Here is a 27,490-nt window from a genome sequence, read left to right as displayed (position 1 = left end):
ATGTGGGGTCTGGGAGTAGGTATTAATGTAATGTGGTGGCTATTAATATATTTCAGTGGCTATTAATGTAATGTTGGGGCTCTCTTTATTAAATTCGAATGCTATTAATCAAATTTGTGTTATTAAACATTGCTTCTATTAATGTAATATCAAGACTGATAGGGGGAGGGAAGCCGAAAAATGTTCACTCATTTTCTCGGCCTCTCAGAAGGAGAATAGTTTCCATCATTCCAGGATCCAGACAAGTAACAACTAAGCTTAAGACAAGAGCAGTAGGTAGTCTGCAAGAATAGGTCTGAGAGGGCAGCACTGTCTAACAACTATCCCAATTCTGATGGGACAGTCTCGATTTTGGTGGACTGTCTGCAAGGACAGTAGGGCGGTAAGTTGTGCTCTGCTCCTGAGGGGGGGGGGGGGGGGCACCTGCGTGCACCTAACAATGGAGAAAGCTTCCTGTTGAGCTTATATTGCCATAAGACATTTATTTTCTCACCTTTCCCCACACAACAAGGTTCATTGGACTAGTCATAGAGTTAGGCCAAAGAAATAGTGCACCTGCCTATCTTCTACTGACTGTTTGATACTAACAGGAGTATAAGAATCATTTCTGATGGAGCCTGCAGTGCGGATGATGTTTTGTGTTGTCACACTAATCCTTCGTGCAGGTTTTCCAAAGCCAAAACATCTCTATATTTTTATAAATCCAAATCTGTAGGTGAAGTAGAAAGTTTCCAACCTCCGACAGATCGTGTAACTGGCCGTGCCAGCCTGCTGCTCTTCACATCTAGACTAGCAACAGCTACTTTGAACTGCATCACACAGAATGAGATATGTGAGGCAGGAATCTGCAAGAGAATAATCTAAACTTCCAATGTGCCAAGCGCAGGGCTTCCAAAAGCTGCCAAGCGAAGCTCAAAGAACAAACAACTCATGTCAGTCTTGTGAATTCACTTTTTACTAAAAATATAAAAGATAAATATGCATCAGTGTTTTGATATAAATAAAACACAATCTGCCTCGTTGATTTCAAAGGGTTTAAATAAATATAACTGGTTGCAGCTTGTAGAAGATCGGTTGTTGGGAATTACTGCCTGTGACATAGGCAGTAATAGATATTCTATTAAAGAGGAGGGTTAGGGTTAGGGTTTGCCCTCGCTTTTCTTTAAGATCATCCTTATCTGTGCTCCGCAGTCTATAATGTTATATCACCATTTTACACCTCTTCGTATGCTAATGAGTAAAAAGCAGACGTGGCATTGCACAATTTCATTTCAATATTATAGAATGTTTGTTATATATTTTTTTTCCAACTGAAAACCAAACTTGCCCCCTTTCTGGATCTCCAAAGGGCAACAGCTGGTATGACGATGGGATTTGCGTCATCAGGTCCCCAAGTCATCAAGGCCCCGCCCACTTTACAAGAGGAGACGCTGTGTTCCGTTGCGGGTGGTCTACTCTCCCGGGGAGTCTGGGAGGATTCCTTAAAATCTCTAATTGTGCAGCATATCCTCTAACCAGGTTGATTGACAAATGTTCCTGAGCAGCAATTATGGAAACGGTTGGTGAACATTTCAAAAGGAATAGTGCAGTGGTGGTGAGCCTTCATCTGAGGCCTCCAGCTCTGTGCCCCCGTTCTGCGCATGTTACTTCCTGTGCACAATGCAGGAGATCACGTAGTACAACCAACCAATCAGAGGGCTCTGGCTGTGCAGGTATTTACATTAGCCAGTGAGTGGGGGCATGTGAAGAGGAGGGAGCGGCATGTGGGAATGTCAGAGTGGCATATCATAAAGGTGTTATTGTCATGTGGGGGTATTTTGGCAATATGTGGGATCTGATTGTAATATGGGGGAACTTTGCAGCATATAAGGGAAATTAAGGACCGAGTGATATGCGTGTACCGAGGTTGTTTTGGAGCCATCTTTTCATTACCGGGGCAGTACGGTCGCGTAGTGGTTAGCACTTCTACCTTACAGCACTGGGGTCATGAGTTCAATTCCTGACCATGGCTTATCTGTGAGGAGTTTGTATGTTCTCCCCGTGTTTGCGTGGGTTTCCTCCGGGTGCTCCGGTTTCCCCCCACACTCCAAAAACATACTGGTAGGCTGCTAACAAATTGAGCCTAGTTTGTCTGTCTGTCTATGTGTGTGTGTGTGTGTGTGTGTGTGTGTGTGTGTGTGTGTGTGTGTGTGTGTGTTAGGAAATTTAGATTGTAAGCCCCAATGGGGCAGGGACTGATGTGAGTGAGTTCTCTGTACAGCGCTGCGGAATTAGTGGTGCTATATAAATAAATGCTGATGATGATGATTAACGAAGGCCTTGCAACATTTGAATGTTGGAAGGCCCTTGAAGTATCTCAGTTTGCCAATGACTGGTGTAAACTATACTAAGGAAAGAAACTGGATGATTTTTAAGGTCCACTGACGATTAATCACAGTGGAAGCAGCCGTTGTGTCTGCTGATCCACAACCTTGCAAATACTACCTATCAATTCACTGGTTCCTAGTTAGCGAATTGATAAGCTAAATTCTCAAGAATAATGGTTCACAAAATGGCTGCTTCCAATATGTGTAGAGGCCAAGTGTATTTTTAATTGCTACTATACCCACTATTATTAAATAAGCATTTCAAAGGTTTGCTACAAATAATCAACAGAGCTCGAACACACAGCCGTTGAAACCAAACATCAAAGCGTATTCTTAAAGCCTGCTAAATGCCTTTTAACACTGATCATTCATAAAAAAATGATGTAAGCGAACAGACCTACACACGCAAACTTTCTGAGAAGCAATCAATAGTTTTTTCAATTTCAATGTCGCCTGCAGCGCTCACAAGCTTTAACGCTTGGTACTTAGGACACTATACTGCAGGGAGCCTTTGAGAACGCGCCTGGTCTTTCAGATCCCGCGTGTACTCAATGAACCACAAAATGTCAGAGGACACAGCACTGCAGTCTGACCCTCAGGGTCTTCATGATGAAAGTGTTATTCATAGGGCAGGTTCCAAAGGACTTCCCAAAAGGTTTTCAGGATAGCCTCACGCAGTGTCGGACTGGGACATGAAGGGCCCACCGGGGGAAATGCAGCGGTAGGGGCCCACTACAATGGGGTGTGGCCAACTGTAAGAGGGGTTGTGGTCAGTCATTAAAGGGGATGGGGTCAGGCCATGGAGGACAACGTATAGCACCTTAGTATGGTCCATAAAGAAAAAGAGGACATTTGCAGTGAGGAGCCGCGAAGGAAAAGACAGAAGAGAAGAAAGAAGTCAATAGGAAAGTAAGTGAAGGGGAGCAAATGCAGCATGGAGGGCACTGTGTGAAACAGGGGAGACAGGGAAAGGGGAGGGATGAATTGAATACAATCAATCATCATCAGCTATTTGTGTGCTGTCCATTCTTTGTGGTTAGTGTTCTCTCCCCTCATAGTGTACACAGAAAACAAATGCTATACTACAGTACTAGAGATCAACCGTTCATCATATGAAAACCACAATATAAGGGTATAGACTAAAAATTAATATATCCATGAAGCACTATGGAGACCACAAAATTATTAGCATAAAAATATATGCACATTTAAAATATTACATAAATCTAATTACACTCTAGACACTGGCAAATAAAAACAGGACTCTAAAAAATGATCTACCCACAAAATGTACACTCAATAATAATCCAATGCCACTACAAAGGACAAAAGCAAAACATTAATATTAAAGCATATAGCAGATGCAATCCTATAAGGACCTAACTGTCTGAATGTGTTTTATTCTGATTAAGATATGCTTCTATAGGGAATAGAGTCCCACAATTGATTGAAAACAAATAAACATGGAACATGATATAAACAGTGAATTTGGTTACTAGTTTATTAGGAATCCATTCATTGGTCAGCTGCAATAGGATCCTTTTATAGAGGCACTGAAGACGTATATTGCAATGAAGCCATTCTAATTTATCTCCCTCCCTCCGAGGTCACACAGTGGAGAGCTCTAGAGAAGTTTGCACGATTTATTACTTACTGATTACACGGACTCACACTGCAGTTAGGATGGCAACTTTATGACTACAGGACGCCTGCAACTACAGCAGAAGGAGTAATCTGAGATCTGTGTCACTGTGAAGCATTTCTGCCTCTCTCTGTCTCAGGAGCAGGAAGTGTTCTCACGTGCTGGCTGTAGGCAGGGATTAGTTTGACAGTCTCCGTTTCATATGTAGACTGACCGCAACTCGGTAATTCTCTGCTCTGCCTCACCAACAAAGAGGGCGGGGTTATCAGGCAACAGGGCCTCCCGGGGGATACCCCGGCTCCCCGGCAGGCCAGTCCGACACTGGCCTCACGTAGAAACAGGTGGATCAAGGGCACAAAGAGGAGACGAGCAACAGACTAGAAGATTAAAAGGTCATTGCACGTGCCAATTTATTTTTGCAGTCGGGCTTTCTATTAAGAGTGGCACAGACATTGGTGTGTAAAGTTGGTGTTAACAAAAAAAAAAGCCACTGTAACCGACATGCCAGGCTTTAAAGGATAACGGACCGGGTAGTGAGACAGCACAGTAGTGTAGAGGATAGCAGCTAAATTTGTAAAAACATCAATATCTTTCAGGGGGGGTTTCAATAGAACTGGAAAAATAAATTAAAGTGTAATTAATTTCTTGCATAGTATTTTCAATCTTAGGGCAGCACGATGGCTAAGTGGTTAGCACATCTGCCTTACAGCACTGGGGTCATGAGTTCAATTCCCAACCATGGCCTTATCTGTGAGGAGTTTGTATGTTCTCCCCGTGTTTGCGTGGGTTTCCTCCGGGTGCTCTGGTTTCCTCCCACACTCCAAAAACATGCTAGTAGGTTAATTGGCTGCTATCAAATTGACCCTAGTCTGTGTGTGTTAGGGAATTTAGACTGTAAGCTCCGATGGGGCAGGGACTGATGTGAGTGAGTTCTCTGTACAGTGCTGCGGAATTAGTGGCGCTATATAAATAAATGGTAATAATAATAATAATAATCTTGTGATAATTCTCTAACTCTCCATTCCACTAAGAATAGACTGCGATGGTTTGATTCTCCAGGGCCATACAAACGCTGCGTGCTTCTGTACCACGATTCATCTCAGCGCCCCATAAACAGAGCTTATATGGGTGCCTATGTATGAGTTATAGAAACACATCGCTAACAGCTAATCAGTTCCATAGAACCACGACTAACCTTCTTATTGATTACATCACGGAGAGCTAAAGTTAAAACTTAAAACGACAGGAAACGTGCTGGGAATTTGAAACACGATAAAAGAGGAGCAGAGACAAAAATACATAAAACAAACTGGCAGGATTCCTGCCCTTTAAAGAAATCTTTTTTAATAGTTTCATTTAATAGACACTTACTCAGAGCTCGGGTGATCGGAAACATATGGCATACAAGAGGGGAGATTGATGTATAGCAAAATGGGTGCTTTAAATTGCCAACATATGTGTTCCCTCTCAACAAAAGCAATGCGCCCCTGCCAAACCCCTAAAACATATGGGAGGTTCAGTGGTTGCTTTGGTGTAATATTTACTAAACAAAATGATTTTAAACAGAAGATTATTCCAGAGAGTCTTACAACCCTACGCACCAAGGAGCCATGGACTAGCCCAGCTGCCGTGACCTAACGTCTGGTTCTGGGTGTGCGCTCCGTAAACGCTGGGTGGCGTCAAGCTCTTCTTTTTGGACTTTTACAATAAAGAACGTGGCCCCGGACCAAAAATTTTCAAGATTAACAAAGAAGCAGAGATCCCAGTTGGATACTGACTTGATGCAAACCATAAGGAATTAAATCTCTAGCCTAGTAGACTGTCAAGAACTGAGGATTCAAATCCTACATAAAAAAGCCATAGTGGAAATACACTGTTTTATGGATAAAAGGATAATTTTGCTGCATGCGTAGTTCCTTAATATGAAAAAAAAATAAATCTGTATTTCTGCTTGTTTGGCACATTTTCTTATTGGCTGAGGAGGAATGATGTAACCACATAAGATTACTCACAAGGGAGTACAAAGGAAATTTGATTTAGGTAAAGTCAGTTAGCCAGCTGCATTATCCTGCCAAATATTTCTTCTGTGCTATTGGCTTTCTACACCAGATATAGACAATGCCATAACGTATCTCTCACAGATCCCCCTGAAGGCGACAGTGGAGCAAGAGATTCATAGCAGTGTTCTCCCCAGCACCTATTCTCTGGGTGCTCCACCTGGCTGGTTTTACTTGCCGCCTGGCTCTTGGAGCCCAACAGAGTCCTATTATAATAGAATAAACCATTGATTCTCCTATTAGAACATGCACTATATGAGCAGTACAGTCAGCAGTGCGTGTTAGACCACTGACCACCAGTCTGACCAATCCTAGCAGGTGTGGGCAATAACCTCCAACATGTTCCAATGTAATTGCAAAGTATTACAACGGCCCCACCCAGCTACTTCTTAATGCCCGGCTGGAGAGAATACCGCACAGTATAAGGTTATATAACATATGTCAAATGTTTCAGCAATATTAGTATCATGTTGTGACGACCAGATAATTGGTGTGTGTATATATATATATATATATATATATATAAATTCTTCTGCTCAAGAAAACTGCAAAATAAGAACCACGGAAAATGAATGGAAAAGTGGCCGAGATTTGTCAAAACTGTACTGCTTTTATACCCATGTTCCCCAAATGGCACCCTTTGCTTGTTTAGAAATATCACGCCGCTGTCTCGCGGATAGGCCCCACCTCTTCATGAAGCTCCGCCTATGTTTCAGAAGGCGCAAGAAGCAACATGTTTTATAGGTGTGGAGATGGACTGAGTTCAATACTTGTGAATGAATTCATTCACAGATTATATATATATATATATATATATATTATATATAAATAAATATAATCAGACAAGATCTGCAGTATACTTATACTATCCATAAAGATGTTAATGAGACTTGTAATGCTTCCTGAGAAGTGTCTATGAAAAGCTGTATTAGATACAGAATAGTACAAGTAGACTGTAAGCAGATAGCGCACTCTAGCATGGTGAAATTGCAGTAACAACATTCCTAGGTAAGGTGGAATTGTGTACTGAGCACTTGCTGCAGGCACCGGTCTCACCTTCAATATGAAACTTCATGAAGAGGTCATAACTCTGCTCTTTGAAACCTGATGCCGCACAGCGCACTAGGAAAACTCATTTTAGGCAGAATTCAACTTACACTTCAGCTCTCTACATAATGTTCTGATAGTCAGCACTCAAAATCCAATTGTGTGGGTTTAAGCGGTCACCTTATCTGCAGATAATTCAGGCTGCAGATCCAGGAATGTAGAGGAGGATTATGCAGCTCACTTATCATGGACCAGTGAAAGAACAGGACCAGCAATGGTCTGTCTAGAACATGTCGTACCACGTAATCACATTACCTTCTCAATCAGGCATAGAGACAAAGGCTTTAGGCAAATAGTATTTTGCAATTGTGCAAATGTTTCAACTTAATAAAGCACCAAGGTCTGTATAAAGGTTCTCTTAGATTGAAGGATGGAGAGCAAGGCCATCAACAAATGTAACAAGACAGAAAATACAAAGCAATGTAATGATTGTTTCTTTTGCACACTTGTGAATCAGTTACTTTGTGTCACCGTACATTTCTGAAAATGGAGTAGAGCAAAACTGGGAATAAAAGTGGAGTAATTTGGAATTCTATAGTCATCACTTCACTTTTACTCCAGTCTTTCCTTCCCTTTCACAAATACAAATATCTTCTTGTCAACGTGCCACTTCTCCAGATGTGCAATTCAACAATGTATATACCCTGCGGGTTACAGTGTAAGGGATATATATCTGTGACCAAGTGCCAACTGCAGATGTTCACATAATTAATCTCTATGGGCTACAGGTACAATATAGACCAGACTTTCTATAGACAATGGTAGGGTCCAAACTGTGGAACTACAGGTGCCAGCATGCCCTTTCAGCCACAGCTGAGATTTATAGTTACACAAGAGACGCAGACCCTTATGATGTCTAACTCTGCTCTAAAGCCACATCTTGGTTACAAAAATAAAGAAATCAAGAACCTTTTGCCGTAAAAATAAAACCACAGAACTGAAAAGTATGTAACATATTATCTCCCCTGCTCACAACAAACTGGATTCCATCCAGATAAAACAACAAGTCAGCAGTAAATGAAAGATGAATTTGAGGATATTGGGGAATTATCACTGTATCCAGGAATAGTTAGGTCAGTGACATTTGTTTATAATCTTGCAATAACCCAACATACACCTAAAGCTGGAAACTACAATGAAAAAGAATTGCTGAGTTGCAAGGTCGCTCGCTAGGGAGCAGGAATCACCCTGAGATATATATGGTCTAATGACTCCCTGTGGCTATATCTCTATAATATACAGTGTAACATAAAGGGAATACACCCAGCCATTCAAATACCACCAGAACAAGACGGAAACTGACATCCTGAATGATTTGACATTGATACAGTGTCTATGGATACATACATAACACCTATATTCATTCTTCAGTCCTAATAACCAAGAAGGTCATCTTAAGAAGAAAAAAAAACCGTAGGTTTAGCAGAAATAGACGTTCTGTGGCAAGTATGTAGGATGATTTTCAATATACAATAAATGGATCCCTAAAAAATAAGTTTAATTTGCAATGTTATAGCCATCTCTCTGAACCCTTTTGCCTTATGTTGCAGAACATGAAAAAGATTTAAAAAAAACTGCTAAGTAACACAAATAAAAAACAGTTTTTTTGAAAGCTAAATTAGAAAAAAAGAAACTAGTAATTTGTGGAGCAGAGTGTCAATATGCCAACTATAATGTACACAGCTGTACACATCAGTATTGGAGAAAGAATGGAAATGAAGAGAATTATTATGGGTAGTTCCACCTATAACCTTTAGGTGGCGCAATTTTGCTAGTTTCACAGAAAGGGGAGAAAAAAGTTGTCCAAGTTTGTAAGTTGGCTGCTGAGGATCTAAGTTTACATGTCAGAAAGTTTTCACTGTGTATTGGACACTGAATATGAAATATCTGAGAAGAAAGGAGGGGACAGGCAGCAAGGATAGGTGCAGAGAGTCCCCGGTGATTGATGGAGAATACACACAAGCCTGATTTTAGGTGTTTTGCCCTTACATGGGCCTCCTAAATAATGCGATCCAAAGAGAAGATACAATATTCTGCACATATGCTAACAACTAAAAAGGACAGTATTGCAAAGCTGATTTCTGGAGGTTGAAAGAACACAGACAGCTGGTGTTTTATGTGAAGGGTTAAGTTGCGCGAATCTTCTCAGTTCAGTGTAAAGGAATCCTTACCTGCATAGCACTGGGAACACAGAAATGTTAGTGCTACAAGGAAAGACAAATCTTTTCTCCAACTTCTTCTTTTCCATCTCGTATGTGTATCCATGCTCATTACCTCCACCACTTTGTGGGTCCAATTCCTTAAGATTCAGGGTCCTTAATTAAAATTTTGGAATGTAAAAAAAATGTAAAAAAAAAAATATAGGGCAGAAACCCTGGAGGAATTGCACTTTTTATAAAGCCATTAGATTGTGATTTTGGGGGTGTTTTGGGGGGAGCTGTATTTTCTGGGCAGTTACTCTTGAGTGTCTGCAAACCCCCAGGTCCTCCTGTCCCTTCTTCTCTCCTGTCCCCCTTCTCTGGTCTGGTCCTACTGGGGTTGTCTTGAGAAGTGATGCCCCCTTGTCGACCGATGGGAGAGTGAAAAACCTTTTTAGGGAGATGTAAGGACTGTGAGTCCCAGACAGGGACAGCAAATCAGAAGCTAAACTGCTGCAAGCTCAACCTCCTTTCACTGGGATCAGGAAAAGGGGGAGAGAGGGTGGGGAGAGGAGTTGGAGGAGGGAGGAAAGTTTGTGTTAAAAAAAAAAAAAGTTTGGAGAAGAGAAAATAAAAGTGTGGGACGGGGCATTGTAAGAGAACATGCTGCAAGGAGAGCAGAGGGTTAAGCAAAGCACATTCCCAAGCCCCAAATCCATTTTTTTCTGTAACCTCAGGCAGACAAGCAATGTTAAACTAGTGAACAGATGATTTTTACTGGCCCTGGATGCACAATTCCAGAGAACACAAATAGGGCTGGACAAAGCATTAGACTATTCACACAGTGTGAAGATCTTGTTAAACAGCTGCCACTGCAGGGAAACGGGTGATTGACAGTTGTGGTCATCAGAAAAGTCTACAATACCTACACATAAGTTGTGTTACATAGCCAAGCGCAATAAAAGCGAGCGACCTTTGGTGGTACTATCCTGATCACTGCACCCCGCTAATAAAGGGGTGAATAGATTTAATGACAAGCTCCCTGTCCAGTAACAAAGCCAATAGCCTGGGTCAGGGAGAGCACAACGCTTGTGATGATTGCATATGAAGCATATGAAGACATGGATTCGGACATTGCCTCCACTACCAGCCTCGCTACAGTAATAAGCACAGGAACTTTCAGCACTACATCCACTTTATATATTTTTCTTTGCAATAAAAAAATTATTAGACGATTCTCCTTGAGAGTAATATAAGAAATGACAATTATTACACCTGCATCATAAGCAAAGGAAGAATAATAAGACCACAAAAACCCCTTAGGGCTTATTAATGCGAACATACAATTTGTAAATATATAAAAGTACACTGACGGTCCACATGTGTCCTCCCCAATAGATTCTCTTTTGGACCCTTTGTTCTCTCCCTCCTCCCATTTCTTTCACTATTAGCCTTTATTTTTGATTCTATAGATACCCCCCTCCTGAAAGGGCCTGCTAAATCTAGTATCATGCTACACCATGGCGTACAGGGAAGTGTATGGAGAGATGCAGTTTATGTCACTGTATTTGCACATACAAATCTGTACAAGATATCTCTGAATATAGTTATAATGGATCTGTTTATACAAACCAATGCCCATCTGAAATGTTTCTTGTTATACCCACACATATGCAAATTGATAAATGCTTAAATCCAATAAGACAATTCCAAATGTCATGGACACAAAAAAATCATCATGTATAGACCACAAGATGATCACATGGGGAATTAGCAACTACACTGCCACAATAAGGTATCCTGGTCCATTGTCTGTCACAACAATGGATGTGCCCTTTACACTGCCATAATCTGCTCCCTTGTGCCATTGTCTGCCAAAACATGGTGACCAAACCCTTCTTCTGCCACAACATGTTCCCGAGTCCTTTCTCTGTCACAACATGTTCCCCGAGTTCTTCATCTGCCACAACATGCTCCCAGAGTCCTTCCTCTGCCACAACATGCTCCCCAAGACCTTCCTCTGCCACAACATGCTCCCCGAGTCCTTCCTCTGCCACAACATGCTCCCCGAGTCCTTCCTCTGCCACAACATGCTCCCAGAGTCCTTCCTCTGCCACAACATGCTCCCCGAGACCTTCCTCTGCCACAACATGTTCCCTGAGTCCTTCCTCTGCCACAACATGCTCCCAGAGTCCTTCCTCTGCCACAACATGTTCCCCGAGTCCTTCCTCTGCCACAACATGTTCCCCGAGTCCTTCCTCTGCCACAACATGCTCCCCGAGTCCTTCCTCTGCCACAACATGCTCCCCGAGTCCTTCCTCTGCCACAACATGCTCCCCGAGTCCTTCCTCTGCCACAACATGTTCCCCGAGTCCTTCCTCTGCCACAACATGCTCCCCAAGACCTTCCTCTGCCACAACATGCTCCCCGAGTCCTTCCTCTGTCACAACATGTTCCCCGAGTCCTTCCTCTGCCACAACATGCTCCCCGAGTCCTTCCTCTGCCACAACATGTTCCCCGAGTCCTTCCTCTGCCACAACATGTTCCCCGAGTCCTTCCTCTGCCACAACATGCTCCCCGAGTCCTTTCTCTGTCACAACATGTTCCCCCGAATCCTTCCTCTGCCACAACATGTTCCCCCGAGTCCTTCCTCTGCCACAACATGTTCCCCCGAGTCCTTCCTCTGCCACAACATGTTCCCCCGAGTCCTTCCTCTGCCACAACATGTTCCCCCGAGTCCTTCCTCTGCCACAACATGTTCCCCCGAGTCCTTCCTCTGCCACAACATGTTCCCCGAGTCCTTCCTCTGCCACAACATGTTCCCCCGAGTCCTTCCTCTGCCACAACATGTTCCCCGAGTCCTTCCTCTGCCACAACATGTTCCCCCGAGTCCTTCCTCTGCCACAACATGTTCCCCGAGTCCTTCCTCTGCCACAACATGTTCCCCGAGTCCTTCCTCTGTCACAACATGCTCCCCGAGTCCTTCCTCTGCCACAACATGCTCCCCGAGTCCTTCCTCTGCCACAACATGCTCCCCGAGTCCTTCCTCTGCCACAACATGTTCCCCGAGTCCTTTCTCTGCCACAACATGCTCCCCAAGACCTTCCTCTGCCACAACATGCTCCCCGAGTCCTTCCTCTGTCACAACATGCTCCCCGAGTCCTTCCTCTGCCACAACATGCTCCCCGAGTCCTTCCTCTGTCACAACATGTTCCCCGAGTCCTTCCTCTGCCACATGTTCCCCCGAGTCCTTCCTCTGCCACAACATGTTCCCCGAGTCCTTCCTCTGCCACAACATGCTCCCCGAGTCCTTCCTCTGCCACAACATGCTCCCCGAGTCCTTCCTCTGCCACAACATGCTCCCCGAGTCCTTCCTCTGCCACAACATGCTCCCCGAGTCCTTCCTCTGTCACAACATGTTCCCCGAGTCCTTCCTCTGCCACAACATGCTCCCCGAGTCCTTCCTCTGCCACAACATGTTCCCCGAGTCCTTCCTCTGCCACAACATGTTCCCCGAGTCCTTTCTCTGTCACAACATGTTCCCCCGAATCCTTCCTCTGCCACAACATGTTCCCCCGAGTCCTTCCTCTGCCACAACATGTTCCCCCGAGTCCTTCCTCTGCCACAACATGTTCCCCCGAGTCCTTCCTCTGCCACAACATGTTCCCCCGAGTCCTTCCTCTGCCACAACATGTTCCCCGAGTCCTTCCTCTGCCACAACATGTTCCCCGAGTCCTTCCTCTGCCACAACATGCTCCCCGAGTCCTTCCTCTGCCACAACATGTTCCCCGAGTCCTTCCTCTGCCACAACATGCTCCCAGAGTCCTTCCTCTGCCACAACATGCTCCCCGAGTCCTTCCTCTGCCACAACATGCTCCCCGAGTCCTTCCTCTGTCACAACATGTTCCCCGAGTCCTTCCTCTGCCACATGTTCCCCGAGTCCTTCCTCTGCCACAACATGTTCCCCGAGTCCTTCCTCTGCCACAACATGTTCCCCGAGTCCTTCCTCTGCCACAACATGCTCCCCGAGTCCTTCCTCTGCCACAACATGTTCCCCCGAGTCCATCCTCTGCCACAACATGCTCCCAGAGTCCTTCCTCTGCCACAACATGCTCCCCGAGTCCTTTCTCTGTCACAACATGTTCCCCGAGTGCTTCCTCTGTCACAACATGTTCCCCGAGTCCTTCCTCTGCCACAACATGTTCCCCCGAGTCCTTCCTCTGTCACAACATGTTCCCCCGAGTCCTTCCTCTGCCACAACATGTTCCCCCGAGTCCTTTCTCTGCCACAACATGTTCCCCCGAGTCCTTTCTCTGCCACAACATGTTCCCCCGAGTCCTTCCTCTGCCACAACATGTTCCCCCGAGTCCTTCCTCTGCCACAACATGTTCCCCCGAGTCCTTCCTCTGCCACAACATGTTCCCCCGAGTCCTTCCTCTGCCACAACATGTTCCCCCGAGTCCTTCCTCTGCCACAACATGTTCCCCGAGTCCTTCCTCTGCCACAACATGTTCCCCCGAGTCCTTCCTCTGCCACAACATGTTCCCCGAGTCCTTCCTCTGCCACAACATGCTCCCCAAGACCTTCCTCTGCCATAACATGCTCCTCGAGTCCTTCCTGCCTAATATACTCTCCAAGTTATGTATCTTTCTTGCCACAATCTGTCCTCCTTATCCTGTTGTGATCTGGTTATCTGGCCCTTGATAGGATACAAATTGACCTCCTGATCCTGCTTCTCACACACCATGATCTCTGTACGCTTACTCCACTACCATGTGGATACCTGGTTCTACTCCTACCACATTCTGGTCTTCCTTCTGATGGACACATTTGCCTCTGTTACCCCAAACTGTGCCATTTTGTCCAATTTACACCTCTCAATAGATGGGTTTTGCTAGTGTGAAGTAAAAATCAAGAGACCATTTATTTATTCCTAAATACTTGAAGTTGAATCAGATTCGGATGCAGACTACATGGTTGTTTGATGCAAATCCAGCACAGACACGAACGGTTAGATTTATCAACCATTCTAGAAAGGAAAGAGGAGGTGTTGTTCATAGCAACCAATCAGATTCTAGCGATCGTGTTTTAGAATGTACTAGATAAATGATAGCGAGAATCTGATTGGTTGCTACGGACAACACCTCCACATTTCCTTAATAGAAATAATCATTCATATATCTACCCGAAGTCTCACAGTAAAAGTAAAAGTAGTCTCAGTGTGAGGAAACACAGGAGGAATATCCCATTTCTCCACAGAACTTCAGGAAAACATATTTCCTGCATGGCACACACGAACACAGAGGCCACCTCTTCTGACAGTATTTATATAGCTAATTTATTCATTAGCACAAAACATGCTATAGCGCATATCTATACAGACTTCCAGAGACCCAAGGCCAAGCAGATCCCATAATGGGCAACAGTTTCCTACCTGTAAAATCAGGCGTGATAAAACTACCCACTTCCCTGCCTTACCACTACATATATCCGTCAGATTCCCGACTCTCTGAACTGCTATTGGCCTTGTACATATTAAATTTAGGGACGGAACCAAATGGGATAAAAGGGTAAAGAAAAAAACGTGTTGCAACTTTCTGCTCAACAGAGAATTTGTTTGACTGGAATTTTTGAATGAACCTCGGTGTATGAAACACACCATTGAAGCGAAGGCTCTATTTACTAGGTGGCTCTGGCGTGCGGTCAGCAGAGGTGTAAAACAAGAGTATATTTAGGAAAACATGCAGCATGGGAAGGTATGTGTGTGTGTGTGTGTGCATTACATATATCAGGGCTTAGAAATGTCCGTGATTTGCATGAAAGATGAATCTCAGCAATAAAACATTAAATTCTATAAATGTCATACTTGTCAGGAATTTCGGTAACCGGGTGGTAAATTATATAAAAAAACACACACACTAAGGCTCGACATTACTAAACTGGACCACATATTACTCATACCATTGCTGAGTACTGCAAGTATGGTTTACCGTAACACTGTGATACATTCATACGCAATGGCTCCTTTCCTTTCAAACTGCTCCTTCTTGGAGTCTGAATGTAAATCTGTACTGAACTCATCCTTTGACTCCCAGTTACATGCTTTACTTCTAAGTTACCCCTCACCCTGCATTAGGGGACCTGGGGTTCGGCCCCACTATGGAGTTCATCCATCTGAAGTTGCTCCTGCCCTGGTTTCACTTCCAGTGCGCCCCAGACCAGGATTGCTGCACCAGTCCCCAATCTTTCCACATGCGACCTGGCCTAGAGTTAGATTACCTAAACTGCGTGGTGCTCAGTGGTTAATACAACTGCGTCACAGAGTTCGATTCCTGAACAGGGCTTTAATTGTGTGGAGTTTGTATGTTCTCCCCGTGTCTGCGTGGGTTTCCTCTGTGTGCTCCGGTTTCCTCCCACACTCCAAAAACATCCTAGTAGGTTAATGAGCTGCTGACAAAATTATCTCTAGTCTGTGTTTGTGTGTGTGCTAGGGAATTAAGACTGAAATTGGACAGGGACTGATGTGAATGACAAATATTATCTGTACAGCGCTGCGGAATTGGTGGTGCTATATAAATAAATGGTGATGGTAATGATAGACGGATATTAGCCGTGTCTACAACTGAAAACTAGTTTGCAGTGAGTGAACAAAAGACAAATTACACCAACAAGTAGCGCCTTACTATCTGTAATAGGAACATGGTCTTGTATTCTATATATATATATTTATATATACAGTCATGGTCAGAAGTTTTGATAATGACACAAGTATTGGTTTTCACAAAGTTTGCTGCTTCAGTGTTTTTAGACCTTTTTGTCAGATGTTGCTATGGTATACTGAAGTATAATTACAAGCATTTCATAAGTGTCAAAGGCTTTTATTGACAATTACATTAAGTTTATGCAAAGAATCAATATTTGCAGCGCTGATCCTTCTTTTTGAAGACCTCTGCAATTCGCCCTTGCATGCTGTCAATCAACTGCTGGGCCACATACTGACTGATGGCCGCCCATTATTGCCTAATTATTGTTTGGATTTTGTTTGCCCACCTGAAATTTGAGGATTGACCATAAATTCTGAATGCAATTAAAATCTGGGGAGTTTCCTGGCCATGGACCCAAAATTTCTATGTTTTGATCCCTGAACCAATCAGTTATCACTTTTGCCTTATGGCAATGTGCTCCATCATGCTGGAAAAGGCATTGTTCATCACCAAACTGTTCTTGAATGGAGAAGTTGCTCTTGGAGGATGTTTTGGTACCATTCTTTATTCATGGCTGTGTTCTTAAGCAAAATTGTGAGTGAGCCCACTCCCTTGGCTGAGAAGCAATCCTACACATGAATGGTCTTAGGATGCTTTACTGTTGGCATGACACAGGACTGATGGTAGCACTCACCTTTCCCTCTCTCCGGATAAGCGTTTTTCCAGATGCCCCAAACAATCTGAAAGAGGATTTATCAGAGAAAATTACTTTATCCCAGTCGTCAGCAGTCCAATTCATGTACCTTTTGCAGAATATCAGTCTGTCCCTGATGTTTTACCTAGAGAGAAGTGGCTTCTTTGCTGGCCTTCTTGACACCAGACCATCCTCCAAAAGTCTTCGCCTCACTGTGTGAGCAGATGCACTCACACCTTCCTACTGCTATTCCTGAGAAAGCTCTGCACTGGTGGTGCTCCGACCCGCAGCTGAATCAACTTTAGGAGACGGTCCTGGCATATGCTTGACGTTCTTGGGTGCCCTGAAGCCTTCATCACAACTATTGAAGCATTCTCCTTGAAGTTCTTGATGATCCGATAAATGGTTGATTTAGGTGCAATCTTACTAGCAGCAATATCCTTGCCTGTGAAGCCCTTTTTGTGCAAAGCAATGATGACTGCACATGTTTCCTTGCAGGTAACCATGGTTAACAGAGGAAGAACAATGATTTCAAGCACCACCATCCTCAAAGGGCAACGTGTGGTCGCCCAATGAATTATGCCATGTACATATATAACACTATTGTCTATATCTCCAGGCCTCAGTTAGCCAGTTTAGTGAGGCATTGTGGGGAGAGTGTTAATAGAGGAATTTAAAATAAGAGTCATTTTACAGTGCCACAGTTTTACACTCATTGATGTGTCTACTCTGCCATGGCATGCCTGGGCATTGTCAACATTATCCACAACATACAAGATTACTTACATTTGTGCAATTTTCTTTGGGTCTCCAGACATTTTGAATGCATCGTAACTAGATGAAATATGCACTAAAAATAAAACAAAAACAAAAAGTTTACGGCGCGTTCCAATATTTGCTTTCTGGGATCTGTGCGATCTTGTATAATCATGTGAAAAATGTTGGTGGCTTTCAAGAAGTACATGAAAAAAAAAAAAGTTACTGTAGTGAGCTTATAATCTTTATGTACAAAATTGTAGTGCTCATCCAAATATAGCAAATCTATTCTAAAGGGCACATTAGCCTGTACATCACTTCATAATAAGCTTATCACGACAATCAAGGCTGTTACTAGTAAGTTTATCTTGGACATAAAGCTGATGGAATTTTTACACAATTATTATATTTTATTTATAAGGTGCCATTAGGGTTCTGCAGCTGTATATAAGGGGGCTAGAGCATAAATAAAAATGACAATTACAGGAGTACAAAAGTGATAAAAATTAAATAAATACAAGCAAAATATTTATGTAATTACATAATAACAGCATGTAAAATTACATAATTATGCAAAGAACACTAGGATAGAGGGCTTACATTCTAGAGGGGATGGGTGGACACAAAGAGGATGAAACTGGGGGAATAAGGAGGTGGGAGAGTAAGGAAGCTGTAAGGCTTGAATATAAAGATGCATTTTGAGTGCATGTTTGAAGTCTTGGAGACTGGTGGATAGCCTGATTGGGCATGGCAGTACGTTCCAGTGGTTGGGAGCAACACGGGAGAAATCCTAAGGGTGGGAAGAGGTAATCAGTTAGGAGGCGAGTTGGCGGTCATTGGCTGAGTGGGAGAGTGTGTGTGTGTGTGTGTGTGGAAATGAGGTTACAGATCGAAGGAGGGAGAAGGAGTAATAGAAGGCTTTGAAGGTGAGGGTAGGGGACAGGGAGCCAGCAAAGCGACTGGCAGACAGGGAAAGCAGAGGTAGAGCAGCAAGCGAGGAAAATATGTCGGGCAACAGCGCTAAAGGCAGATTGAAGTGGGGCGAGACTGGATAAAGGAAGGCCAGAGAGGAGAATGTTACAGTAATCAATGCTAGAGATAACAAGTTAGAGGATGGGAGTTTTAGTTGCTTCCAAGAAGAAAGAAGGGTCTGATCCTGGAGATAGTACAAAGGATATTTAGGAAAGGGACTGAATGTGAGGGGTAAAGGAAAAGGAGGTGTTGAGGGTGACATCCAAGCAGCAGATTTGAGGGACAGGGTAGAGAGTGGTAATGTCAACATAGAGGAAGAAGAGGGATAATGATTTCCATCTTAGAGCTTAAGAAAACGCTGGGACATCTAAAGAGAGCGATCAGGGGAGGAAAGGTAGATTTGGGTGTGGACAACATAGAGGTGACATTGGTGGCTAAAATAGCTGATGAGGTAACTGATGGAAGAAGTGTAGAGGAAGAAGATCAGGGAGCTAAGACTGGACCCTTTAGGGGATGCCGACATGTATGGGAGTGTAGGGGAGAGAGGAAAGGAGCAGTGGGGGAAGTAGGAGGTGAACCATGCAAGGGTAGTGTCAAGGATGCCATCGAGAGGAGGGTTTGAAAGAGGAGAGGGTGATCAAATGGTGTTGAATATCGTAAAGAAGTCAAAACTGAAGAGTTGAGAGTAATGACCCTAAGATTTGGCAATGTGAAGTCGTTAATGACCTTGGTAAGGGGAGCTTCGGTGAATTGTAGTGATCAAATATCATAGTGAAGAGGGTGTGGTAGGAGAGGAAGTTGGCAAGTCAGTTGTAGACTACCTGCTCAAGAAGCTTGGAGGCGGGAGCTGGTGCTGTAAGTAGGGGGAAGCGGGGTCAAAAAAGGTTTTTTTGAGAATGGAGGAGACAAGAGAGTGTTTGAATAAGAAGGACAAGGTCCCGCAGAAGAGGGAATCAGGAGAGAAGGAACGTAGGTGGTGAGAGGGACTGGAGTCGAGGGGGCAGGGGGAGGAAGTGAAGGAGGAGAAAAGGATGCAAACTTCGTCCTCAGAGATGCACAGACCAAAATATACAGTAATCACTATCTGTCTTTCAAAAATACATTTTAATTGCATATAAATTAAATAGAGAGAATAACAATATAAAACAGGGCAATATAAAATACTGCACTGTAAATTCCAACCCACCCACCTTGCTTCCTTTTCAATTGTGAAATGGTTAAAGCGCAATGATTGGAATGCGGTAACTAGGTAAACATCGGCAGACAGCTCCATTGATCACCGCAATACATCCATATTTATGATTCCATGTAGGAAAAGCCCTGTGTGTGCTCTAGGAGAACTGCCCTGAGCTGAGTAAACACAGACAAGTAAATCCTGGAATGCAGCAACCTCACAGCTAACCAGGCAGAAACTCCACTCTGACGTTGATAAGACAGCGAAAGAGGGAAAAAAAAAAATTAAACCTCATGAAGTCTCTTACAAAGCCAGTCTGCAGTTGGAAACAGTGATTTAAAATGGTAATTCAAGATAATTGAGATTGCTGACATGAGCCAAATTAGTACAAACATATAAAGGCACACTAATCAGGAACCAAGTGGAGGAGAAAATTACTTGACCTTCAATTTTGTATTTTACAAATTTCAGACATCTTAATAACCAAAGAAAGCGTCATTATTTCATTAGCGTGGCTCAGCAAGACAATCTATTTTCCCCAAAAAGAAATGGAAATAAAGTGCAGAATAAAGACCCTCTTTACATCAGTTGTCCAGTCCCCATCTCATTCCACCATAATTCCTTCTTTTTTTCATTCGTCTTTTGGAAGTCTCTGGTCTACTTTTCTCACTTGTCCTCTTGACCCGATTCACTTCATTGCTCTTTATCTCTCCCCAACATTAATACAGTTTTAAAGGACCACCAGATATGAAAATGAAATGGTTTAATTAAGTCCTCCACTGTCTCCTTGCTAACAAATTAACTCCTGCTCTTTAGGCTGTGCAGGAATTCAATGAAAAGCTCAGTCAAGGAGACTGTTCACTTACACCGTGGCTCCATCATCAGATATTCAGCTGTTTTTTTTTTTTATTCTATTCAATCTGTCTCTTTCCTCTGACAAGTTTCCCTCTTCTCCAAAGCATGCCCCCACCACACCAGTTCTAAAGAATATCTAACTAGACCCAACTTTTATGGACAACTTACAAACCATCTTGTTTCTCCTATTCATCTCCGAACTCTTGAAGGTTCTGTACGATCATCTAACCCATGTAGGTTTCCCATCATCTTGGAATGAAACACACTTGTGACCTCAAGCTTACCGAAGTCATAAAATCTCTCTTTCTCTTGGGCCCTAAATAACTGTTATAGGGCCCTATTCCCATATGCCCTTTGAGAGAGTTGACTATGCTCTTCTCCTCTAATCTCTAGGCCTCTATGTCTCTTCCTTTACTGGTTTTTCTCAGACCTTTAAAATTGCACATTTAGGGCCTCTCATTTAGAGTTGAATGCAAAAATGCGTGCCAAACATACACAAATATAGGGTTTACAAAATTTTGGTTGTGTGTATTTTTAGCCTGACGTATTTAACATCCATGCAATATCGACCATCACAAAGAAGTTGCCATTATCAACATCAGCGTTGAAAATTACACCATGCAAAGATAGGATACCTAAAAGGCCTATTTTAAAGATACATATAAGTCAAAATGGGATGCAGATCTAAGGGCTGTGGTTGACCATTACAAATGTCACCATTACTGGCAATAGTTTAATCATCACAACCACACCTAATTCTTGCTATCCAGAGAAAAGCTTTCACTTGGATCTCTCCTTAAATCCTGAAATCCAATCACTGACGCAAAAATTACAGTTTTCACCTAAACAACATGACGGGGTTGGGCCATGATGTGAGGCGGGAAATGAGGGAGCGGGAAGTCACAGACTGAGAGTTATATATTCTGTTCTGCTGGGAAACATTGCTCCTTCCACTATATAAGAAGATTAGTGATTGTGTTAGTGAGGACAGGGCTGCATGTGACAGGGGCACTGACATGATGAGAGGAGGGGAATGGAGGCAGCAGGAAGCCACAGACTGAGAGTTATATAGTAGAAGGAGCAGGGTCCCCCAGTAGCACAGAGTCTATCAGGAGATGAGTGATGTGTCAGTGAGGACAGGGCTCTATGTGACAGGGGCACTGACATGATGAGAGGAGGGGAATGGAGGCAGCAGGAAGCCACAGACTGAGAGTTATATAGTGGAAGGAGCAGGGTCCCCCAGCATCACAGAGTCTATCAGGAGATGAGTGATGTGTCAGTGAGGACAGGGCTGCATGTGACAGGGGCAACAACATGATGAGAGGAGGGGAATGGAGGCAGCAGGAAGCCACAGACTGAGAGTTATATAGTAGAAGGAACAGGTTCCCCAGCAGTACAAAGTATACCAGGAGATGAGCAAGCAGCTCAGATTTTCCCCCATGTGCCTGTACCTACACCACCGGAGTGGACATGTATTCCTATATCCTCTGATATTCTGCTCTTGTATTAGCTGGGAATATGTGACGAAAGTTCCTACTCTATGAAGGAAATGGAGACACCTTTATTATATCAAATCCTATATGCATGTTTTCTGGTAATAACCACAGATCCTGTATCATAGAGTATTGGTTAATTGATGCTCTCCACTGTCACCAAATGTGTCCGTGCCAGGTTTTAGTAGTTATCAGGTCAGGTAATTATACATAACTATCATCTTTGCATTCTGGCTGGATCAATATACAATATGTAGCACTTACCCTCATGTTTCAAACTCCCATTGTCCCATAGACTGTAGCTTGTGAGCAGGGCCCTCTTTCCTCTCTGTCTGTCTGTATTGCCCAGTATTGTTTTATGACTGTGTTTGTTCCCAATTGTAAAGAGCTACAGAATTTGCTGGTGCTGTATATATGTTAATGATGATGATACATCTACATCATCATCATCATCATCATCATCTACATAATTCTTGTCACTATACACATAACATCCACTGTGTGCCATAACACATACCCTGGCGTATACTGATCCAGCCAAGGCTTCACTCTACAACACATGAGCCCCATATCAGAGAGCAGTCAGACACTAACCGGTGTAATGCCACAAAGTTATGTTTCTGCAACTTCCAGAGAAAAGATGACTTAATAACTTCACCTCTGCTCCATATTAAGAACTTGACTCAGGACCCTATTCAGAGAGCCCTGGATGAGTCACCTTAGTTTCCTGCATCCGCAGGACATTTGTTTCAGATTAGGACGATAGTCAGACATACAATAATTTTAAGAGAACGGAGTAACCTCCTATAATTTGTTCTTTAGAGCATGAAAATAAAATAAATACAATGCTGATATTCTTGTTCCATTTGTGAAAACGTTGCTTACATTTGTGTTTTCCTGAAAACCAGATCTGATGTAGTTTATCATCTCAGTGAAGACTTTGTCGTAGTTCCCTATCAATCTACCTGCATCATCATCATTTATTTATATAGCGCCACTAATTCCGCAGCGCTGTACAGAGAACTCACATCAGTCCCTGCCCCATTGGGGCTTACAATCTAAATTCCCTAACATACACACACACACACACACACACACACACACACACACACAGACAGACAGACAGACAGAGACTAGGGCCAATTTGATAGCAACCAATTCACCTACTAGTATGTTCTTGGATTGTGGGAGAACAGAGAATACAGTTATAAAAAGTATAATAGGTGTAAAAGCCGTCTTTTATCAGGATATTCATCCACACTGTACATTCAGATACTTGTCGCTACACAACGTGCAGTTTTCTCTCCCTTTATGTCCACCTTGAAAGTAAGTATGTTAATGAATCCCAGGCCTTAAGTATGAAGTACTAATATATCCCTGTAGCGTCTCCAGCTGTCATCAATCCATCTCATTCATTTGTTCTATTCCAGCAGTAAAGACACAGATGTGCACAGAATTCCTGCCTCATAAACCAACTGTTTGCCGGGATGCTGACACAATTCCCATGACGGGCTACATCCCGGGGCCCTAGCAACATGGGAAATACAAATGGGGAATCCCGCTCTCCCACACTAAACACTCAGACAGTAGTGACAGTACCAGCAGATTACACATTACACAAAGGTGAAGAATCCCTGAAATCTGCTTGTTTGACAAATCCCCTGGATGTGCAGGATGACTCAATGCTTTATGTATCCATGAATAAGAGAATCAAAGATATGTCAATCAACCATTATAGCCAAACTGAGGAAATGATACCTATATTTTACAGATTTAAATGTCACCAGGATCTTAGTATGATAATCTATAATAGTTTAACTTCTGAATTCTTCAGTTTGTAAATATATTTGTTTCAGTTCCTTGTATTTTAGACTCTGTTTTGAATTGTAAATTAATAAGTCTTTTTAGTGGTTTAACTTATTTTACGATCATAAAAATAGAAATTATTAATACTATAAAAAAATCATGTTTTCTTTGTAGTTATTTCTTGTACTTGTTTGTATTTTTTCTTATTACAAACAAGTTTCACACAGCTTAGAACGTGTTAGGGCGTGGTGCGGGTGAAGTATTCGTAACAACATTGTGCATTCTCTAGAAGTTCTAAATTGACTTTTCCATCACATAGACAGAACTATAAGGCCAGAGGGGGTAAGTGGGTCTTATACACTCAGACAGTTGTTACAGAAATGTCTCTTAAGCTGGGTACACGCCTACGTACTCTTACTTCAGATGCAGTTACTGTAACGATTTCACCAACGACTGAAAGTACCGATGAGCAGCCGATTCATGTGTACACACCTACAATATATAATATCAGATCTGTGATCTTCATCTCTCATAACCATCTGCTGAAAAGACCGTGACTCTGTACACTGTACAGATATTTTCCTACACTGCTGGCGGTGAGTGCGTACACACTGCCACATTTACCCGACATTGTTCCATCGCTGATCGTGATTTTTAGGTGGTTTTTAAAACCAAACCAACAGATGCAATGTTCTTTGGTACGATAAAACACGACCGTGTGAGCATACACACTAATGCAATATCTGACCAAATGGTCATGAATCATGTGATCTGCATGATAATTGCATCAGTGTGTACCTAGCTTTACAGCATAGCTGCGACAGCGATATATAAATATACAGACATTGCACAAACTTGGGACAACTCCCAGCTAGTAGACAAAATGGACATAATTCTGAAGTAATGGGACTTGCACTTGGTCAGAGAGTAATAACAGGCTTATTACCAGCTATGGGAGTACCCATTCACTTCCCTGCAAGACTTTCTTTCAATATAAAAAAATACTACAGATTGGTCTGGTTATAAAGATCTCACTGGCGATTGTAGCAGATTGCAAAGAACAACAGGACTGTCTATAATGGAAATAAAAAGGCCCAGGGATAATTGTCTGCATGTGAAAATCATTTATTTATGGAAATGCATCTCCGTGTTTGTGTTGGCCTATAAACTGTTATTCATTTAAGAGAAAATTAAAACTAAATTCTGGCTGACTAATGTATTAGATGTGGAAGCGTATTGCCGAGCTGGGACATTGGTCGTCTGTTGCCGGACAATGTGTTAATAGGATGATAATACCTGCAATACTTTAGTTAAAAAAGAAGTAACACTTTATTACATTTCAATGAACTGTACAGCCTGAAATATCTTCTTTTGGGAAGAGTGATTAAAGTGGAATATAATATCTCTCCGGGATAAGATAGCTGCAAGCACAATCTGCTCTGTTTCCCATTTACAACTCAGCGGTCATCCAAAAAGTGAAATAAACTAAGTGTGACTTGTCGGTCCAGGACAGAGAGAGGTAGACTAGAGCGGTGGATACTTTTGGGGCTCGATTCATCAAGGCATTTATCTGCAATTTTGTGTGTATTGCACACAAAATCACTCTGTGCATACCCAGAACTGGACCATACGCCACAGAACGCAGCCACGCTGCATTCATCTTGGAACGCAAAGCACACTTACTACAGTTTCTGGGAGGGAATGGGGTGCTGAAGGGGCATTTGTCCATAGTCAAAGTACAGTAAGCGAATGCCAAACTGGAATGCGCACACACATATCCGAATCAAGCTTTGAGCATGTCAAAGTTACTTGTTTTCTGTCGTATCTCTTGCTCCAGCTAAAGGACTAGTCTAATTCCTGAGTAATAGTGATGACAGTCTCATATGCATGCTATAATATGTGTTTGAAATCAGGAGCAATTGTAAAAATTTATTTTATGTTCAGTGGACATTAAGATCATCCTAAAAAATGTATTTCATGGGGAAAAAAAATCTATATAAAATAGTTTTTTGTTTGTTTTTAACTGTTTTGTCATCAGTGACTATATTATCAACAAGTGACATTAATTCAATAGTTTTTTGTGCGTTCTTTTGCAAATGTGTACTCCATAGAGGCACTGGACATACCCTGCAGTTTCTTGTGTAGTGGAGCACAGCAGACCAACACCCAAATTCATCAGCGCACGTATCTTAAGATCCATTCCATGTTGAATTTGGGAGTATGCAGAGCTGTTTTACGTGTGTTTTTAAAGAACCGCTCAGTATGCGTGCCTTGATTAATGGAATGATACAGTTATATTATAGGCCTGAGTCATTAAGGAGAGCAAAGCATAAACAAGGAGCAACTTTGCACCTGAGCAAAACCATGTTGCATTTGGAAGGGAGGTAAATTTAAAATGTGAGGACAGATTTTACTTCTTTTTTTGCCTTACTTTCCTTAATGACTCAGTGTTTTTAGATCTTTTTGTCAGATGTTGCTATGTTATACTGAAGTATAATTACAAGCATTTCATGAGTGTTAAAGGCTTTTATTGACAATTACATTAAGTTTATGCAAAGAGTCAATATTTGTAGTGTTGACCATTCTTTTTGAAGACCTCTGCAATTCGCCCTGGCATGCTGTCAATCAACTTCTGGGCTACATACTGACTGATGGCCGCCCATTCTTACCTAATCAATTCTTGGAGTTTGTCAGAAATTGTGGGTTTTTAATTGTTCACCCGTCTCTTGAGGATTGACCACAAGTTCTCAATGGGATTAAGGTCTGGGGAGTTTGTGACCATGGACCCAAAATTTCGATCTTTTGATCCCCGAGCCACTTAGTTATCAATTTTGCCTTATGGCAAGGTGCTCCCTCATGCTGGAAAAGGCATTGGTCGTCGCCAAACTATTCTTGGACAGTTGAGAGAAGTTGCTCTTGGAAGATGTTTTAGTACCATTCTTTATTCATGGCTGTGTTCTTAGGCAAAATTGTGGAATAAGTCCAGATTTGATCCACATTATTTTTAGTGTCTTATTATTTGTGACTGTCAGCATAAAAACGTCAATGATCAATTAAACTAATGGTGACAAACATTTATTGCTTTTATATACATGGGTCCTGATTTAGCAAATCCAGCCAAAGGGGGCACATTTGCACCTGGACAAACCATGTCGTGAAACAAGGGTGGGGGGAATGCAATTTTGTTTTGGCACAAAGGGAAAATACCGACTGCTTTTGCATAGAGCACAAAAATGCTGGACAGATTTTTTTATACACAGGCAATTTAGAGTTGAGCAAGGACACCTCCCCCCCCCCCAACTCTAAATCAATTAGTACTTTTTAAAGCTTCCCCTCACTACAGTGCAAACTGGTTTTGCCAAGTCAAAATTCCTGCATGAAAACGAAGCCCATGGTAAAAAGGTTTGCAGGAAAGGGAGTTAGAGGGCAATACTTTTTTTTAAAAGAATATACCTTATCATACATAAATATTGTTCTTCAATTACTGGAACAAAGAACCATAGAACGGACGCAGTTGCGCAAACAAATTTCAAAACATCTGGCACCTATGGCCTACCTCTTATGGAGCAGACCAACCAGGACCCTGGCAATACTAAAATTGGCGCTATTGAATTTGTTGCAAACCACATACTGAGTACTTAGCATTCACCAGGCCGGGCTCCCTCGCCCTTACTAACACCCGCTTCTTTTCTCCTTCCCATGGCACCTTTCTCGCCTATCTTACCT

The 27,490-nt window shown here is 42.6% G+C and overlaps 1 protein-coding gene across 3 annotated transcripts in view; it reads right to left on the bottom strand.

Moving 5' to 3' along the window:
• The window catches only part of COL5A1 (collagen type V alpha 1 chain), a 270,218-nt gene that overhangs the window by 134,001 nt on the left and 108,727 nt on the right, over positions 1-27,490 (bottom strand). For 2 of the 3 annotated variants that reach the window (XM_075185732.1, XM_075185733.1), the window contains exon 2: positions 17,495-17,558. In XM_075185732.1, coding sequence (XP_075041833.1) covers positions 17,495-17,537 — 43 coding nt within the window. In that variant the 5' untranslated portion in view covers positions 17,538-17,558. Of the gene's footprint in view, positions 1-9,343; positions 9,803-17,494; positions 17,559-27,490 lie in introns of those variants that run through there. The other variant, XM_075185735.1, reaches the window with a different exon arrangement.

Source organism: Mixophyes fleayi, chromosome 9 (genome assembly GCF_038048845.1).
Source record: "Mixophyes fleayi isolate aMixFle1 chromosome 9, aMixFle1.hap1, whole genome shotgun sequence".
In the NCBI taxonomy this organism is placed as follows: Eukaryota; Metazoa; Chordata; class Amphibia; order Anura; family Limnodynastidae; genus Mixophyes; species Mixophyes fleayi.
Note: the sequence above shows the minus strand (reverse complement) of the source record. Positions and strands in the feature narration are given on the sequence as shown.